This window comes from Equus asinus, chromosome 20 (assembly GCF_041296235.1).
Source record: "Equus asinus isolate D_3611 breed Donkey chromosome 20, EquAss-T2T_v2, whole genome shotgun sequence".
NCBI classification, from domain to species: Eukaryota; Metazoa; Chordata; class Mammalia; order Perissodactyla; family Equidae; genus Equus; species Equus asinus.
This window is the reverse complement of record NC_091809.1, coordinates 22,785,539-22,804,485: the sequence shown is the minus strand read 5'-3', so window position 1 is coordinate 22,804,485 and position 18,947 is coordinate 22,785,539. Positions and strand designations below refer to the sequence as shown.

General features: G+C 50.0%; 1 protein-coding gene and 1 long non-coding RNA gene across 3 annotated transcripts; one reads left to right on the top strand and one right to left on the bottom strand.

Moving 5' to 3' along the window:
• Positions 1–489: 489 nt before the first annotated feature.
• LOC139041293 (uncharacterized) lies at positions 490–4,181 on the bottom strand. Its single transcript, XR_011496163.1, has 3 exons — positions 4,020–4,181; positions 2,195–2,283; positions 490–1,759 (listed from the first exon to the last, which is right to left on the bottom strand). It is a non-coding gene; the product is annotated as an uncharacterized lncRNA (long non-coding RNA).
• A 102-nt stretch (positions 4,182–4,283) lies between these two features.
• Positions 4,284–18,729, top strand: ECSIT (ECSIT signaling integrator). Of its 2 annotated transcripts, XM_044752371.2 has the most exons (9): positions 4,317–4,387; positions 4,805–4,917; positions 10,295–10,413; positions 13,506–13,923; positions 14,238–14,461; positions 17,309–17,366; positions 17,464–17,612; positions 17,790–17,895; positions 18,361–18,729. In XM_044752371.2, the coding sequence occupies exons 3-9, from the start codon at positions 10,318–10,320 to the stop codon at positions 18,612–18,614; spliced, it is 1,305 nt and encodes a 434-aa protein (XP_044608306.1). In that variant the 5' UTR covers positions 4,317–4,387; positions 4,805–4,917; positions 10,295–10,317; the 3' UTR covers positions 18,615–18,729. The 2 variants fall into 2 exon arrangements, with proteins under 2 accessions (XP_014720959.1, XP_044608306.1); XM_014865473.3 differs by lacking the exon at positions 4,805–4,917 and having other exon boundaries at positions 4,284–4,387.
• Positions 18,730–18,947: the final 218 nt, after the last annotated feature.

Here is an 18,947-nt window from a genome sequence, read left to right as displayed (position 1 = left end):
ACTTTTTAAAATATTGTGGTAAAATATATAACATAAAATTGACCAGTTCTGTGATATTAAGTACATTCACGTTGCCATGCAACCATCGCCACCATCCATCTTCAGAACTTTTTTTTTTTTTAAGATTTTATTTTTCCTTTTTCTCCCCAAAGTCCCCCGGTACATAGTTGTATATTCTTCGTTGTGGGTCCTTCTAGTTGTGGCATGTGGGATGCTGCTTCAGCGTGGTTTGATGAGCAGTGCCATGTCTGCGCCCAGGATTCGAACCAACGAAACACTGGGCCGCCTGCAGCAGAGCGCGCGAACTTAACCACTCGGCCACGGGGCCAGCCCCCATCTTCAGAACTTTTTGTCTTCCAAGACTGAAAGTCTGTCCCCATTAAACACTAACTCCCCATCCCGCTCCCCCAGCTCCTGGTACCCACCTTCTACTTTCTCTCTATGGATGTGACTACTCTTGGTACCTCATACAAATGGAATCATACAGTATTTGTTCTTTTGTGACTGGTTTATTTCATTTAGCATAATGTCCTCAAAGTTCATCCATGTTGTAGCCTGTATCAGAAATTCCTTCCTCTTTAAGGCTGAATAATACTCAGTTGTAATGTATACACCACATTTGGCTTATCCATTCATCTAGTGACAGACACTTGAGTCGCCTTGGCTATTGTGAATCAGACTGCTATGAACATGGTGTGTAAGTATCTGTTCGAGGCCCTGCTTTTAATTCTATTGGGTATCTACCCAGAAGTGGAATTGCTGAATCATACAGTAACTTCATTTTTAATTTTTGGGGAACGCCAACTGCTTTCCGTAGTGGCTAAACCAGTTTACATTCCCATCAGAAGTGTCCAGGGTCCACTTTCTTCACATTCTCACTAACAATTGTTAGATTCTATTTTTTTGATAATGGCCATCCTAATGGATGTGAAGTATTTAAATAGACTTTGAAAGTATATCATACATATAGAAAAGTGTACAAATGATAGATTAGTTAATCCATGATCACTTTAAAACTTTTAAGTTGAGATATTACTTAAATGCACAAATCTTAATGCAGAGCTCAATGAATTTTTACATACATATACACCTGTGTAATTGCCATGCAGCTCAAGCTATAACATATATATATTTAATTCTTAATCTATTTGTTAATATCAACCATTTTGTTAGTCACATGTAGCATCTTACATTTTTACTTCATGAAAATACGCCCTTTCTTGGGGAAAAAACTCTAAGCACTTGGAGAACTTAAATTTCTTTTCCTCTTTCGAGTTAATTTTATATTTCCTTCTGGCTTTAGCACACAACAAGTATTTGTTTTAAAATGCGTATAAATATTTGTTGAATTAATGAATGTATTATGATCTTTTGAGATGGCAGAAGGATAGAAGACATCAATCTACATATCTCAATTAATACACAGAACACAGAGAATCAACCTCTATGCACAAGCAAAAAGGGACTAAAAAATTGCTATTCATTTCAAAAAGTAACATGTTCCAAGTTCAAAATAGATTAAGGTTAACAAGACTATAAATGAAATAATATCCTAAACAGTTTTGAAATTGCACTTAATTTTTTCAAGCTGCAAATAGTTGTAAAATTTTCACAGGAGATGTTCAATATATGCGGGGCGTGAACGTGGGGAGAGGTAGTGTCTCCAGGGGTCTCTACACCAGGCGGTAGACGCGGAAGAGAGAAACTGCGTGGTGACATGGGAACATGTGATCCCAGCTTCGGAGAATCACCACCAGGTCTGGAGGGGGCAGGAGTCAGAAATGGGCAGAGGATTGAGTCAAGGTGACCCCAGGTCTCACCCAGTTGGATCCCGTCTACCACGGAGCAGGTAATCAGAGGCATCAGCTACATACAATCCGTGGGATGAGGGGAGCTGGGAGCCCACCGACGCCCTACTCTGGATGGCGCTGGACCTGGCATGGAGGGGTCAAGGCCGTGGGTCAACCTCTGCCTGCGCTGGGGTCAAGAGAGACTGCGGGCTGGCCTATGAGGCTCCTTAGCTGAGCCAGTCTCACTCTGAGAACCTCCCTGGAGGGGTCTCTTCCTTACCTAGACACCCTCAGCAGTGTCCACCGCCCCCCGACCATGCTGCCGGCTCCCCACCCCGACAGGAGCGCGGGGTTGGGGAGGGAGTGAAGTGGAAAACGTCCACCCGGGCCCAGCTGCCTCTTACAGAGTGAGGTTGGTGTTGATTGCCTCCACGGAGAGTAGGTTGGGCCGGCTAACAACGCCGATCGCCAGGGACAGGAGGACGATATACACCTGGGGCGGAAATACGGACGTTAGGCCCCGCCCATCTCCTCGCATGGCCCCGCCCCTCCAGGCCCCGCCCCACCTAGCAGCCCATTGGAGGCGTTTGCATGAGCCCAAGGCGCTCTCAGGCCTGCCACAGGCTGCGGAGCTCCTGAGCGCCCGGGAGCTCTTTTGGCGCGAGACGAAATCAGAAGGCTGAACCGCAAAGGGAGCCACAGGGACGTGCAGGGGTGGTTATTGCGCTGTGGCCGCGTCCACGGCCCAGGTCCCTCCTCTGCCCGACTGCCCAGCCCCTACAGCCAGCGACCCGGATGCCAGCTGCACCATCTCCAATGTCGCTGTGCCCTGAGGCAAGAAGATTGTCGACGATCACAGGCCTGCTGCACACAGGGGAGGAGAAATACAAATCCAGGGACCCAGACGCTGCATCTCTCACGCACACTTAGGGGGACAGCCAGCCGTGGGTAGACCCTGGGCATCGGACGCACAGCCACACACAGAGATACACACGGGGTGCTACAAACACAGCGACAGCGCTTACTACGGTTGGGTGTACGGTCATATGCAGAGAGGCAAAGAGACACAGACACAACCACACACAGTTCCAGAATCGACCCATGTTGAGGCACAATCACAGACACATACGGTGTCACATAGTGTCACTGACACATAGATGGTGGGGGACACCCATACAAGTCAGAGACACAGAGGGTGTTACAAACACATACATACATAGAGTCCCACAGTGTCAGAGACAGACACACAGGGTGTCATGAGCACAGTCCCACACACATGGAATCAGAGGCTCATACAGTCACAGACACACGCTGGTAGTCAGACACAATCGCACACAGAGAGACAGATATGGGGTGTCACACATAGTCACATGTGTCTCGACAGTGGGACACAATCATTCATCTACAAGTTGGGGACACAAGAGGGATCACGGACACAGTCCTCGACCCACCAGTGTTCAGACACACAGTCACACACACATTAAGTCATGCAAATCATCACAGAAATGTTGACACACCTACTGCCAGCCCCTCAGGGTTGTGGGACAAATTCTACACACCCTCTGCACACAGACACAGAATCAGACGCCCAGAAGCTGTACAATTACAGGTGCCCATGTAACTACTGACACACAAGAACCCACACACACCAATTCCCAGACTGGCCTGGCTCACACTGACACACACACAGGGACCACCCCTGAACCACACTCACACAGCCACACATACAGCTAGACACCTTTGCTCGAGTTTTGAGATACTACAAAAACGCATGAAAAAACCCCAACTGTCACCCCACATCACAGTTACACACACACCGCGGCCACAGGACACAATCATGAACACACACCCAGCCTCACAGGACCGTCAGCCCTCAGCAAGGGGGTCCAAGGTGTCAAACTAGATTCCATGCCGTCCCAGGGAGGGAGGCGGAGCGAGGTGTTAGGGTGAATCCCCCATAATAATAATAGCAAACATTTGTATGGCTGTTCTGCGTAGATTAACTTAACTAAACCTCAAAAAACCCCATGAGGTTATTATAATTGGCCCATTTCGGGGGCGAGACAATCAAGGTACAGATGGGTTAAGCACCAGCCCAGAATCACGAAGCTAGATTAGCAGAGCCTGTCTCCTTCGCTAATGTCAACGCCATATCCTCAGCGCATTTAGCACACAGTAAGCGCCCAATAAATGTTTGTTGAACAAATGAAGGAATCCCGTCACTCCTACCTTTAATACTTCATTCCATTTCAGGCGGAAAAACTGGGGCCGCCAGCTGTATTCACGGACCCCCCACATGCAGCCTCCCAGCCGGGAACAGTCCTGCGGCTCCATCCGGGGCCAGACTACTCAATTCCCAGGTCAGGGGTGGGGCTTTGCCTCATTAGGGGCGGGGCCTAGCTCGTTATGAGGAGGGACCAAGGCCTTTCCTCCTTCCTATTGGTCCTTCTCCCCATGGGGGGGGTACCCCTCTAAAGCGGCGCTCGCGATTGGCTAGCTCCCTGGTGGCCCGTGACCCGGAAGCTCTTCTGGCAAAATGGCGGCGCCCAGCGGTAAGACAGAACCGGTCCGGAGTCCGCGGCCGGCCGTTTGAGTAGGTAGGTCGCGTGTCGGGAGGCGAGCGGGAACCGCTGGGTCCTGGGGCGGCCCATTTTGGGCTGGCAGGGCGGGAGGGTGGCCCAAGAGGGACCCGGCTGCAGGGTCAGGGCACGGTGACCTTTGGGAGTGCAGGGCGGGGACGTGCAGGGAAAGGCCGCCCTCCGGGTACGCGCCTTCTGACGTCCCTCATCTCCCGCTGTGCAGATGAAACAGCTGAGGCTCAGAGAGTTTAAGGCCTTGTCCTGAGGCCACGCTGCAAGAGGGCTTCTAGGCGGGAGTTCGAACCCGCGTCTGCCTGTTTTCCTAAGGGACCCGGAATCCCGGCAGCCAGCCTCAGGGCTGCTGTTAGGTACACCCTGCCTGGGGGTTGCGATTTATAGAAGTTTTTTAGAAATTTCGTTCTTCTTCCTATTCAGCTGATACCAGGCACTGTCCCGGGTGCTGGAGACACAGCAATGAGGAAGACAGACAAAAATCCCCATTTCCTGGGGGAGCCAGACATTGAACAAATCAGAAATAAATGAAACAGGTGATTTCAGCTACTAGGAATTGCTAAAATGCATTCATCAGGGTGATGGGGGCTGTAGATTGGGAGTGGGGCGGTGGTCAGGAAAGGCCTGTCATTTGAATAGAGACCTGAATAAACAGAGACAGCTATGGATTGATCTGGGGGGGAGAAATTTCCAGAGGGAAAGCAGGTGCAAAGTCCCTGAGGCTACAATAAACTTAGCTTGTTTAAGGAACAGTGTAGCTGGAGCTGCTGGTGTTCAGTTGAGTTTGAAGGGGGAAGCCCTGTCTGATATTAAGTGTGATAGACTATTAGTGATTTTAGGCAGAGAACGCTGAATTTAGTTTACATTCAAACTTAACCGTGGGGAGAAGTGACTGGAGGAGGCGGGTAAGGAAAGAAGTGGGAGGCTGGGTGGGTATTCAGGAAAGAGGTCATGGACTGGATGCATTTGAAATGGATTTTGAAGTAGTCATCAGGACGAGTTGATGGATTGAATGGGGGAGGGAGAGACATCCTCTGTTTGTGACCTGAATGACGAGGAATGGTGGTGTCATTGGCTAGGATGGGGAGGAAGAGGTTTAAGTAGGGTTGTCAGTTGGGAGCAAATTCAGTTTGAGATGGCTGCGTGTACGCCCAAGTGGCAGTCAGTTCTGGAGGCTGGAGCTCAGAGCTGGCCATAAGCATTTGGGAGCCATAAGCACCCATGTTATTGCTTCTCAGACTTGCGCACACATAGGAGACACCTGGGCTCCTGGACTCTTGTTAAAATGCAAATTCTGATTCCGTAGGTCTGGATTAGGACTGAGATTTGTGTTTCTAATAAGCTCCCAGATGCTGCTGCTGATGCAGTTGGTCCCCTGGAACGCACTTTGAGTAGCAAAGGTTTCGATTAAGGTCTTAGTCTTAGCTGCACATTAGCGTCATGGTTGTGCTTTAAAGTGCTGATGCCTCGGCCGTACCTCTCGATATTCTGATTTATATGTCTGGGGTATGGCCTGGGTGTGGGGATTTTTTAAAGCTCCTCAGATGATTCTAATAGGAACAAGGTTTGAAACCATTAGAGCTGCTTATAGGACTTCAGAGAAGAGAGGAACGAGTTGAATGACGCCCAGGGTAGCAGACAGACAAATCCAGAATGTGGAATTCTTTGCAGCCTTTTTACACAAAGTGTGGTCTCCAGACCAGCAGCCTCAGCCTCACTTGGAAGCTGACTACATGTGCAGAGTCTCTGACTTCCCGCCAGACCTGCTGAATCAGAATCTGCATTTTAACAAGATCCCAGCTGATTCGTCTGCACATTCATGTCTGTAGACGTCGCAGACTTTAGAGAAGGAATCAGGTCCTGCTGATTGGCTGAGAAGGTTTAAGGAGGGCCCCACCCATGCCGCATGCTTCTGAGAAATTGAGCAAAATGAGGCCTGAGAAGTACTCACTGGCTTTGGTGAATGTAGAACTCACGTGGGGCCCTTACAAGGGACGTCAGTGGAGTGGTGGGGGCAGCAGCTAAGTTGGAGAGAGTGAGGAAGGACGATAGTGTGTAGACATCTCTCAGGAGAAGCTTTGCTGTAAAGGGAGCAGAGAGTGGGGCGGAGGCTGGACGAGGACTTCAGGCCAAGAGGGGAGATGCTAGAAAAAGTTTCAATGGTGATAAGAATGATCCAGACGCTTCCCACTGATTTTATGAGGCCAGCGTTACCCTGATACCAAATCCAACAGACACCAAAACTACAGACCAGTATCTCTTATGAATATGGACACAAAATTCCTCAACAAAATACTAGCAAACCAAATTTTAGCAACATATAAAAAGGATTATACACTGTGACCAAGTGGAATTTAGCCCAGAAATGCAAGGTTACTTTAAAATCTGAAAATCAATTAATGTAATACACCACGTTCATAGAACATAGGACAGAACCCACATGACTATTTCAATAGATGCAACAAAAAACATTTGACAAAATCTAATACCCTTTCTGATAAAAACACTTAACATCCAGTATAGAAGGGAATTTCCTCAACCTGATAAAGGGTGTCTTTGAAAAGCCCACAGCTCACATACTTCATGATGAAAGACTGGATGCTTTGCTTGGCCCCTACGATCAGGAGCAAGACAGGGATGTCTGTTCTTGCCACTTCTATTCAACACTGTACTGGAGGTTTCAGCAAGGGCAGTTGGGCAAGAAAAAGAAAGAAAAGGCATCTAGATTCGAAAAGAAGAGGTGAAACTATCTCTGCTTGCAGATCACATGATCTTATATATAGAAAATCCTAAGGAATCCAATAAAAAGCAATTAAAACTAATAAGTGAGGGGCTGGCCCAGTGGCGCAGCAGTTAAGTTCACACATTCTGCTTCGGTGGCCTGGGGTTTGTTGGTTAGGATCCTGGGTGCGGACATGGCACTGCTCAGCAAGCCATGCTGTGGTAGGAGTCCCACATATAAAGTAGAGGAAGATGGGCATGGATGTTAGCTCAGGGCCAGTCTTCCTCAGCAAAAAGAGGAGGATTGGCAGCAGCTGTTAGTTCAGGGCTAATCTTCCTCAAAAACAAACAAACAAGCGACTAATAAGTGAGTTCAACAAGGTTGCAGCATAGAAGATCAACATATAAAAATAAATTATATTTCTAAACACTAGCAATGAATAATGTGGAAATGAAATTAAGAAAATTATCCCATATACAATAGCTTCATAAAGAGTGAAATGCAAATAAACCTAACAAAAGAAATAAAAGACTCATACACTGAAAACTATAAAACATTGTTGAGAGAAATTAAAGATCTAAATAAATGGAGCGGTATCCCATGTTCATGGATCAAAAGACTTATTATTAAGATACCAATTCCCCAAACTGATCGACAGATTCAACACAATCCCTATCAGAATCCCTCTGGCTTTTTGCAGAAATTGACAGCTGATTCTAAAATTTATATGTAATTGTGAGGGACCCAGAATAGCCAAATAATGTAAAAGAAGAACAAAGGAGGAGGACTTACACTCCCTGATTTTAAAACTTACAAAGCTACAATAATCAAAACTGTAGTACAGGTCTAAGGCTTAACATGTAGATCAATGGAATAGGATTGAGAGCCCAGAAATAAACCCTTATGTTTATGGCCAATTGATTTTCAGCAAGAATGCCAAGACAATAAAATGGGGAAAGAATAATCTTTTCACCAAATATTACTAGCACAACTAGATAGCCACATGAAGTGAACCCCTGCCTCACACCATACATGAAAATGAATTCAAAGTGAATCATAGACCTAAATGTAAGAGCTAAAACTGCAAAACTCTTAGAAGAAAACATAGGAGTAAATCTTCATGACCTTGAGCTTGGCAGTAGGTTTTTTAAAGACAACATCCAAAGCACAGCTATAAAAGAAAAACAGATAAGTTGGACTTCATTAGAGTTAAAAACTTGTGCTGCAAATGATAACAAGGAAATGAAAAGACAATGCAAAGAGTGGGAGAAAGTGTTTGTAGATCATTAGGGTCTCGTATCCAGAATATACAAAGAGGGGCTGGCCCCGTGGCCGAGTGGTTAAGTTCTCGCGCTCTGCTGCAGGCGGCCCAGTGTTTTCTTGGTTCGAATCCTGGGCGTGAACATGGCACTGCTCATCAAACCACGCTGAGGCAGCGTCCCACATGCCAGAACTAGAAGGACCCACAACGAAGAATACACAACTATGTACCGGGGGCTTTGGGGAGAAAAAGGAAAAAGATAAAGTCTTTAAAAAAAAAGGAATATACAAAGAACTCTTACAACTCGGTAATAAAAAGAGGCTAACCCAATTTTGAACATGGACAAAGGATCTAAATAGACATTTCTCCAGAAAAGATACACAGTGGCCAATAAGCACATGAAAAGATGCTCAGCATCATTAATCATTAGGGAAATGCAAATCAAAACCACAAGGAGATAGCACCTCACACTCACAAGATGTCTATAATCAAAGACAGACAATAATAAGTGTTGGCAAGGATGTGGAGAAATTGGAACCCTTACCCATTGTTGGTGGGAATGTAAAATGGTGCAGCCACTTTGGAAAGCAGTTTGGCAGTTCCTCAAAATGTTAAGCAGAGAGTTTTCGTATGTCCCAGCAACTTGACTCCTAAGTGTTTGCAGAAGGACAGTGTAACTGTGTTTATGCAAAAACTTCTACATGAGTGTTCATGGCAGCATTAGCCATAACAGTCAAAAAGTGGAAGCAGCCCAAAATGGCCATCAATCGATGAATGGATAAATGTGGTTATAGCCATACAATGGAGGGTTTTGGGGGCAATTAAAGATTTTATTTTTTTTCCTTTTTCTCCCCAAAGCCCCCCGGTATGTAGCTATATATTCTTCATTGTGGGTCCTTCTAGTTGTGGCATGTGGGATGCTGCCTCAGCGTGGTTTGAAGGATTCGAACCAATGAAACACTGGGCCACCTGCAGCGGAGCGTGAGAACTTAACCACTCGGCCACGGGGCCAGCCCCCTTGGGGGCAATTAAAAGGAATGAAGTTCTGATACATGCTACAACATGGATGAACCTTGAAAACATGCTATGTGAAAGAAACTAGTTACAAAAGAGCATGTATCATGATTCCATTTATGTGAAATACCCAGAGTAGGCAAATTTATAGAGACAGTAGATTAGTGGTTGCCTAAGGGGACATGGAGAGTGGCTGCTAATGGGTATAGGTTTTCTTTTTGGGAGTGACAAAAATGTTCTAAAATTAGATTGTAGTGGTGGATGGCACAACTCTGTGAATATGCTAAAAAAAAAAACATTGAATTTTACACTTTCAAAGGGTGAACTGTATGGTATGCAAATAAAGCTGTTAAAAAAAAAAAGAAAAAGAATCATCCAGGCGGCCCGGTGGCGTAGCAGTTAAGAGCGCACATTCCGCTTTGGCGGCCTGGGGTTCACCAGTTCGGATCCCGGGTGCAGACATGGCACCGCTTGTCAAGCCATGCTGTGGTAGGAGTCCCACATATAAAGTAGAGGAAGATGGGCATAGATGTTAGCTCAGGGCCAGTCTTCCTCAGCAAAAAGAGGAGGATTGGCAGCAGATGTTAGCTCAGGGCTAATCTTCCTCAAAATTAAAAAAAAAAAATTATCTCAATAAAAATTACAATTAAAAATAAAAAGAATCATCTGGTCACCTGTATCCTGTAGGGAAGGGGCCACTGCAGGAGCAAATCCCTCGAGATAGTGAAGGGTTTGGCCCAGTGGAACAGAGACCCTTGACTAACAGTCGACTAAGCCCCATCTCGTGGATGAGGAAACCAGTGGCGCTGGCAGGTGAGCCACGCCATCTGGAACTTGGCCTCTGCCCAAGAGAGGGGGCTCGTCTCTGTTGGCAGGTGGGACGCCAGGCTGATGCTGTCTCTTCTCTCTTGGCCAGGCGGTTGTCCGACAAGCAGAGGCATGAGCTGGGCCCAAGCCAGCCTCCTGGCCCGGGGCCTGTGCCGGGGCTGGGGAGGCATCTGCGGGGCCGCCCTCACCGGAGCCCCCTTCTCTCAGGTAACCACCAGCAGAACAGTCATCGGGGTGGAGGGAGGCGGGCAGGCCCTGGATGTGCTCCCAGCCCCTCCAGATTCTACCTGGTGGAGCCAGCTCCTGGTCTGGCTGGCCAGTCTGCTCTGAGGGCCCACTGAACGTGCCTCATTCATTTTAAGAAGTGCCGGTGCCCCTGTGGGTGAGGGGGTTGAATTTGAAAATAAGGATGTATGCGCTAATGGATCTGGGTGGGGAACGTGGGCAACTCCTACATTCACTGTAAAGATGGGGGCAGAAAATGGAACTTCCATCCGTTACCCGAAGTGGCCAGGGGGCCCAAGCCCGTCAGTGGCCGTGGATACCAAGGACGCTGATGGTGGCGATGACCATTCCTTATTGAGTACTTTCTCTGTGCCAGGCCTATGTAATGCATTTCATTTACATTATCTCCTTTGTGGTGTCTCCCCTTCCATGGGGAGAGCTTCTGGATTTTTTCCCAATGCACCTGCCACCTATAGTATTAGCTGCCTACAATTTCACTTAAAATGAACCCCACCTTTTTTTTTTAAAAAAACATCATGTTCTCTAAGCTGGACATTGGGGTGGCTCTTGCAGGCAGCAGAGCAGAGGGACTGAGGGCAAGAATTCTGATCTCAGCTCTGCTGGTTTGTAGCTGTGTGACACCAGGCATCCCACTTTCCCTCTCTGGACCTCAGTCTCCTCATCTGTAAAATGGGCACACTAAGAGCACTCCCTCAATGGGCAGCTGGAAAGATGAAATGAGACTCATACTCAAAATGCCCAACAATGCCTGAAACATGAGAATATTCGGTAAATATTAGCTTTTATTAACTATATAGTTTTAAAGATAACTCATCTATGACCATTCTAATTTAAACATTCAGTTTAAATTAAAATAAGAAATTTGTTTGTATACCATCTAGAGCAGGCAATGAAAAGGTCGGCAAACCTTTTCATAACGGGTCAGATAGTAAACATTTTTGGCTTTGCAAGCCACACGATCTCCTGCCACAACTTCCCCACTCTGCCACTGTGGCACACAGCAGCCCCTGGCCAGACAATGAGTGAGCATGGCTGTGTTCCAATAAAACTTTATTGACAAATGCAGGCAGCTGGGTTTGCCCCAAGGGCTGGGCTTTGCTAACTTCTGTTCTAGAGAGATCTGGCCTGCTCCCAGCAGCCCACTCTGCGGAACAAGATCTCCTTGACCCAAGGGAGATGCCGTCAGAGCAGATGGGGAAACTGAGGCCTGAGCAGTAAAGTGGGATGTGGGCATCACCTGGTGGAGGCCAGTCAAGCCAAGATTCCTGCTGACCCCAAAATCTGCATTTTCCTTTTTTAACTGAGTTTTTGAAATTTATCCTTTTTTTGGTGGGGGGGTTGGCCTTGAGCCAATCTTCCTATTTTGTATGTCGGATGCTGCCACAGCATGGCTTGATGAGCGGTGTGTAGGTCCACACCCGGCATCCAAACTGGTGATCCCTGGGCCGCCAAAGCAGAGTGCATGAGCTTAACCACTGCACCAGTGGGCTGGTCCCTTTTTAAAATTTTTAAAATTTTATTTATTTATTTGCTGAGGAAGATTCACCCTGAGCTAATATCCATGCCAGTCTTCCTCTACTTTTTAGTTTGTGGCCCATCAGCACAGCATGGCTGCTAACAGAACAGTATCGGTTCGTGCCCAGGAACCGAACTCGGGCCACTGAAGCAGAGTGCATGAACTTTAACCACTAGGCTACCAGGGCTGGCCCTGGAAATGTATCTTTTGAATAGGTAATACAATTAGTTCCACTGGGCCTTACAGTTCAAAATTCCAAGCTACACCATGACAAGGGTCTGTCCCTCTCTTGCTGGGCCACCAGTTAGCACCCTCTCTAGAGGCAAGAGATATTACCTGCTTCTTGTATTTCCTCCCGGAGATATTTCACAGAAGCAAAAAATACAGTCAGTTCCCATTATTCGCAGCAATTGCATGCTATAAAGTCACCACATCCACTGAATTAGCAAATATGGAACCACTGCTCCCGCGGGGAATATGGGGTAGGGTTCCTGGGAGCCCCTGGTCACAGCTTCTCATCCACCCGTCAGCATAACCTTGTTGTATGTGTGTTTCTGTTTAAAGACATCTTATTTAAAGTATATGGTTGACTCTAACATGGAACTCACGGCCAACAGCACTGTCACGCACGCCTGAACGAGGCATTTCTACCACGCGTAGTTTCTGTGAGCAATGGCAGAGCCTTCTTGCACGCAGGAACACACTAGACAGCCGGCCGCACTCCGCTGGGGTCCGTTTCAACAGCTGATCACCAACAAAAAGATGCGAAAAATGTGCACTAAATTAACCTCTGAAAGGAGGCTCGTTGACAGTATGAGAGATGACACAAGAAGGCAGGACGTCACCTTGTTCCATCTCAGCTGGAACGTAGGTGTTGGGGGCACCACACCGCATGTGTCCGTGAATGAGCGGGAAAGCCCCGGGAGTAGTGACTTGGGGATTGCAAATACATTTTATCGAGTAGGCAAATTTGCAAATACAGAATCCACAAATAATGAGGATCCACTGCATAGAAGTTGGGTTGGTTTTTTTTGTTTGTTTACACAAATGGGAACCTACTCTACACACTGTTTCACACCTTGCTTTTCTTTGTTTAATAATATACCCTGGAGCTCATTCCGGGTGACACGAGACCTTCTCAGGGGGTCTTACAGCTGCAGATGCTCCCTGTCCAGGTTCACGGCCATTTGCTTAATTATTTCCCTGCTGATGCACATTTGGGCTGCTTCCATGGATGCAGCGGATGCAGGAAAGTCATTTGGCGCAGGTGTGTTTATGGCTGTCGGATTTAAATGCCAGATGCAGGATTGCTGCCTCAGAGGATGCGTGAATGTTGCCGAATTGCCTCCGTGGGGAGGTTACCACTGTCTTCCCACACTTTGTAACGGTGTCTGATCTTGGGATTGTAACCACACTGCCGCATTTCCTCGGAGGCCCGTCCGGATGCCCGTTGGCGCCTTGCCCAGGGAGGAGCTAGCCGGCAGTCCCCGGGGGCACCAGGACGTGCCAGGTTCCAGCAGCGGCTCTCCGTCCCCAGGTTCCCCCGCAGGCCCCGCGGGGCCTCCACTGCAGCACAGCCGCCCACCACTCCGACTCATCCCTGGTCCCACGCCCACCGGAGCCCCCGCGGAGGCCCGCCAAGGCCCTGGCGCTCCACGAGGAGCTATTCAGGCAGGCGCCGGATGGCGCGCGGGACAAGGCGAGCTTCGTGCAGGCCGTACAGAAGTTCGGGCAGCACAACGTGCACAGGCGGGGCCACGTGGACTTCATCTACCTGGCCCTGCGCAAGATGCGGGAGTACGGCGTCGAGCGCGACCTGGCCGTCTACAACCTGCTGCTCGACGTCTTCCCCAAGGAGGTCTTCCGGCCTCGCAGCGTCCTCCACAGCATCTTCATCCACTACCCTCGGCAGCAGGAGTGCGGGATCGCCGTCCTGGAGCAGATGGAGAACCACGGTGAGGCCAGGGGGCCGGTGGGGGTGGGGCTGGGGCTGGGGGCGCCGCCTTGCTCGCGGGGGCTCCCGCCCTCCCGTTGCTGCACAGCTCTTCTCTGTCTCGCTCTCTCCCTCTCTTTCTCTCAGTCTCTCTTTCTGTCTCTCATCTCTCTTCTCCCTCTGACTTTTCCTTTAAATTCTCTCAGATTCCGCTCTCCCTCCCTGTCATCAGTTCCCTGATCACCCCTTGCTCCCGGCCCCTCTGCTGCTCTGTGTGTCCCGTCTTCCCTTCCCTCTCGGTTCCACCCTGAGGCTCTGCCTGCGCCCCCGGCACAGGGGTGATGCCCAACAAGGAGACGGAGTTCCTGCTGCTTCAAATATTTGGACGCAAAAGCTACCCCATGCTCAAGTTCGTGCGCATGAAACTGTGGTTCTCCCGCTTCAAGAACATCAACCCCTTCCCCGTGCCCCGGGACCTGCCGCAGGACCCCGTGGAGCTCGCCAGGCTGGGCCTGCGGCACATGGAGCCTGACCTCAGCGCCAGGGTCACCATCTACCAGGTATCCACCCCAGCCACACCGCCGGCTGCCGCCGGGGCTGGGCCCCCCGTCACTACCCCGAGTGATTACCGTGACACAGGCCGTGTGCCCAGGCTGAGCCCTCCTTGCCACAGCTTGACCTCTGACCTATGCTCCTACCCCTTTTCCACACTCTTCCTTTCTATTCCTTGAGCATTCCGTGCCAGGTCCCTCCTCAGGCCTTGGCACTCGCTGTTCCCTCTGCCAGGAACACCCTTCCCTGGGGATTTCATGCTCTTCGGGTCTCAGCTCCACTGTCCCTTCCTCAGGATCCCCTTCCTGACCACCCTGGCTGAGGCACCACCCCGTCCCTGTGCTGAGCTTGGTTGCTCATTCACTGTGACTCAGTTTCCCCTGTGTCCCCCAAGGCCCAGCAAGGGTGTGGCACAAGGCTGACGCTCAGCATTTGTTTGTTGAATGACTGAATGAAATATTCCAGACTGCCTCCCCCAGTTCCATGTCCTTGGGGCCCCACTCATGCCCGGCCACATAGGACATCCAAAGAGAACCCCTCGCAGCACTGTCATCTGGTCCTGGAGGCTGACCCCCGATGACACGGTTTCTCTCAGAGCTGCTGCTTCTGAGATGGAGAAGCCCTGGGGGCTGTGGGACCCCAGAAGGGGCAGGGGGCAGGGAGAGCTTCCTGGAGGAGGTGAGGGGGAACTGGGCTCAGGCAGGACAGGAGAGGCGAGGAGCATTCCAGGCCGAGGGAGCAGTGTAGGCCAGGGCCCGGAGCCACTGAGGATACAGAAAGGCCCCCTGTGGCCGGTGCCGGGTGTCGGGGTCGGGGAGAAGAGGCATGGAGGGCACGGGCTTAAAGGACTTGGTTTTGAACCTGGTTGGGGAGAGAGCCACGGGGGGGGGTTTAAGAGTGGGAGTCTTGCTTCTGGAAGGGTTTGCGATTTTGAAAGCGCCCCCTGGCGGCCGTGTGGATGGTGTTGGATGGGAGGGTGCAGAGGACTGAGGGGAAATCAGAGTGAGGATACCTCTTCGCCTATTTTCACAAAAATAAAGAAGGCACAGATAAATCAGAGACGGGTAGAAACGATTATCTCTGGGCAGGTGGAGGAGATGGGTAGACAGAACAGGGACGGAAGAGAGACATCTATTTGATATGGGCTGGCTTTTAAAAGATGTGAATGTTTAGGGTACTAAAAAAAAATAAAATCAACAAAGAGGGGATGGGGCTGGCCCCATGGCCAAGTGGTTAAGTTCACATGCTCTGCTGCAGGCGGCCCAGTGTTTCATTGGTTCGAATCCTGGGTGCGGACATGGCACTGCTCATCAAACCACGCTGAGGCAGCGTCCCACATGCCAGAACTAGAAGGACCCACAACAAAGAATATACAATTATGTACTGGGGGGCTTTGGGGAGAAAAAGGAAAAAAATAAAATCTTAAAAAAAAAAAGAGGGGAAAATCCTACGAAAACTGAAACCAAAAGAAAACAAATGGATGTGGATAATATTTAACTGACAACATAACCAGTGAGAGAAAAACGTTATTCTGAGTCACTGTCAATCAACTGCCCATCCTTAGTGGCAGGTATTTGAAGAACAAACAAGGTCTGCAGAGAAATCCTGAACTTAACCCCACGTGTTATGGTTAGTAGTAATATCGACACTATTTATGTATATTGATGGATAAGTCAAATAAGTAAATGTATTGCTGCTGACAGGAACCAAGATTTTTAGCGTGAGAGAAAAAGATAATTAATATACTATCAAAATGTTTAGAAAACTCCATAGTGTTGCAATGAAAAATCAACATAAATACCTTGTCCAGTAAAAGGGCCCAGGAGCAAAACATACACTTCCCCTCCCCCCCCAAAATACTTCTTTTCCTTTTTTTTTTTGCTGAGGAAGATTTGCCCTGAGCTAACATCTGTTGCTAATCTTCCTCTTTTTGTATGTGAGCCACCACCACAGCATGGCCACTGACAGATGAGTGGTGTAGGTCCACACCCGGGAACTGAACGCAGGCTGCCAAAGCAGAGAGCACTGAACTTAACTACTAGGTCACCAGGACTGGCCCCAAATATATACTTTTATAAAGGTTTCTCCAATGGCAGAGCATTATCCACTTGCCTTTTGTTGTGGCTGGGAGCCCATTCTATGTCCATATCCATTGATCCGCCTCAATTGTTTTTGACTTGAAAACATGGATGCTATGTGTTTCAATAATTGTCCAATCCCAGACTTTTCGGTCAAAGAGTATGTGCATTTAACAAAAAAAATTCATTTAGGTTTTTGAACCAAGTTCAGAGTGTAAAATCAAAAAGATACACAAGGGTGTCCCTTCCCCCCGGTTCTCCACAGAGGCACACACTGAGATTTGCTTCTTGTCACTCCTTCTTGGAATATTCTGGGCGTGTGAATTCTTTTTTTTTTTGCTAGGAAAGATTGGCCCTGAGCTCACATCTGTTGCCAATCTTCCTCTTGTTTTTTTTCCCTCTCCAAAGCCCCAGTACATAGCTGTATATTCTTGTTGTTAGTTCTTCTATGTGAGCCACCACCACAGCATAGCTACTGACAGGCAAGTGGTTTGGTTCCGTGCCTGGGAACCACACCCAGGCTGCCAAAGCGGAGCTTGATGAACTTTAACCACTAGGCCATCAGGGCTGGCTCCGTGTGAGCATCTTCAATGCTGGCACCTATTGCTGAATCGGATAGAAGTGAGGAGGGGTGGACTGGAGTGACATGTAGGAGGCCCAGGAGATGGGCCCAAGAGGCGCTCTGACTTTGCTAGGATCTCCCTCCCCCATTTCTCCCCCCTCGGCTCCTCTGTAGGGACTGGGGGCCAGAAGCTTCCACCCTGCTCTTCCTTGCAGATGCCTTCGTCCAAAGACTTGACAGGTGTGGCAGACCCCACTGAGCCGCACATCGTAGGTAAGGCCCTGTGCAGGGGTTCTGCTGGGTGGGCTCCCTGGGCCTCTGGGCAGAGCCTCTCAGCCAGGGCCCCCGGGTATGTGTGTCTCCACACCAGGAATCCAGAGTCCCGATCAGCAGGCCGCCCTGGCCCGCCACAACCCAGCCCGGCCTATCTTCGTCGAGGGCCCCTTCTCCCTGTGGCTTCGCGACAAATGTGTGTATTACCACATCCTCCGAGCTGACTTGCTGCCCCCCGAGGAGAGGGTGAGAGCCCAACGCGAGTTGGGGGGGGGGGGGTGGTTGGCACCGCCCCGAGGGGTCATGGGAGGGCTCAGAGGTGCAGGATGGGGAAAGGGGACAGTTCCTATGGGGGCAGGGAGGCAGCAGGTGGCTGCCAGCTCCTGGGCCTGAGACTCTGCCCAAACCCCCCTCCCGGGGTAGGAAGTGGAGGAGACCCCGGAGGAGTGGAACCTCTATTACCCGATGCAGCTGGACCTGGACTATGGGAGGAGCGGCTGGGATGACTATGAGTTTGACATCGATGAAGGTAGAACTGGGATGGGCAGGACTCCAAACACCGCACAGGAAGAGGTGCGGCCTCTGGGGTCCAGGGGTGGGGCCCAGGTACTCACACACCCACCCTTCACATGCCCCAGGGGCTCCAGGCCTGTCAGCCCTGTCATTTCCTCCTTCACACATTTATGGAGCGCCTCTGTGCTGGCCACTGGGTGTGACCAGGACAGGCCCTGTTCCTGCCCTTGGGCAGTTGGGGCCAATAGGGGACCAGGCAAGTAACATTCTTGGTGCCTCAGGGGAGGAGCAACAACCCAGCCTCAGATGGGGGTCAGGAATCTTGAAGAACCAGGCAACATCACTCAGGCGAAGTGTGGGGCCGGCAGTCTGGGGAGAGGGCTATCTTAAAGTCCCCGCCCGTGGCCTCCAAGGGGTGTGGGGAATGGGGGCGCTGCTCCAGCCCCCACTGCACAAACTGAGGGCCGGTCTCTGCCAACAGTGGAGGAAGGCCCAGTCTTCGCCATATGCATGGCGGGTGCCCACGACCAGGCCACACTGGCCAAGTGGATCCAGGGCCTGCAGGAGACCAACCCAGCCCTGGCCGAGATCCCCGTGGTCTTCCGTCTGGCAGGGTCCACCGGGGAGCTCCTGGCGCCCTCCTCAGGGCTGGAGGAGCCGTCCCCGCCACCACCCGAGGGCCAGGAAGACGAAGAAGACAGTCAGCAGCAGCGACAGCAGCAGGGCCAGAGCTGAGCCTGAGCTGTCGCAGGGGCACGGGCTGGGGACTGGTGTGAAAGCATGAGATGACCTTTGAGTGTACAGCAAATAAAAGTTTTCGGGCTCGGGGCTGCCTCCCCTCCTCTCTGCAGTGTGGCCTCCCTGCCCTTTAGTGCCTGTAGCACTCCAGCATCCAGGACCGGTGGGTGGGACCCGGGCCTTCCCTCGGCCTCCACCTGACAACTCCCGCCCTTCCCTTATTCCCAGGGTGCTTTCAGGATAAAGACGTGGAGGGAGAAGTCCCTGCGTGGTCCCCACGATCTGCAGGCTCTTCGGGCTCCTTCTTCCCGGCCCTGGCCTCAAACCTTC

Coding starts and splice junctions, on each gene's coding strand:
- ECSIT (XM_014865473.3), top strand. CDS start 10,318: ATGAGCTGGGCCCAAGCCAGCCTCCTGGCCCGGGGCCTGTGCCGGGGC. Junction 14,462..17,308: donor CCAGGGTCACCATCTACCAG/GTATCCACCCCA, acceptor TCTTCCTTGCAG/ATGCCTTCGTCCAAAGACTT. Junction 17,896..18,360: donor TGAGTTTGACATCGATGAAG/GTAGAACTGGGA, acceptor CTCTGCCAACAG/TGGAGGAAGGCCCAGTCTTC.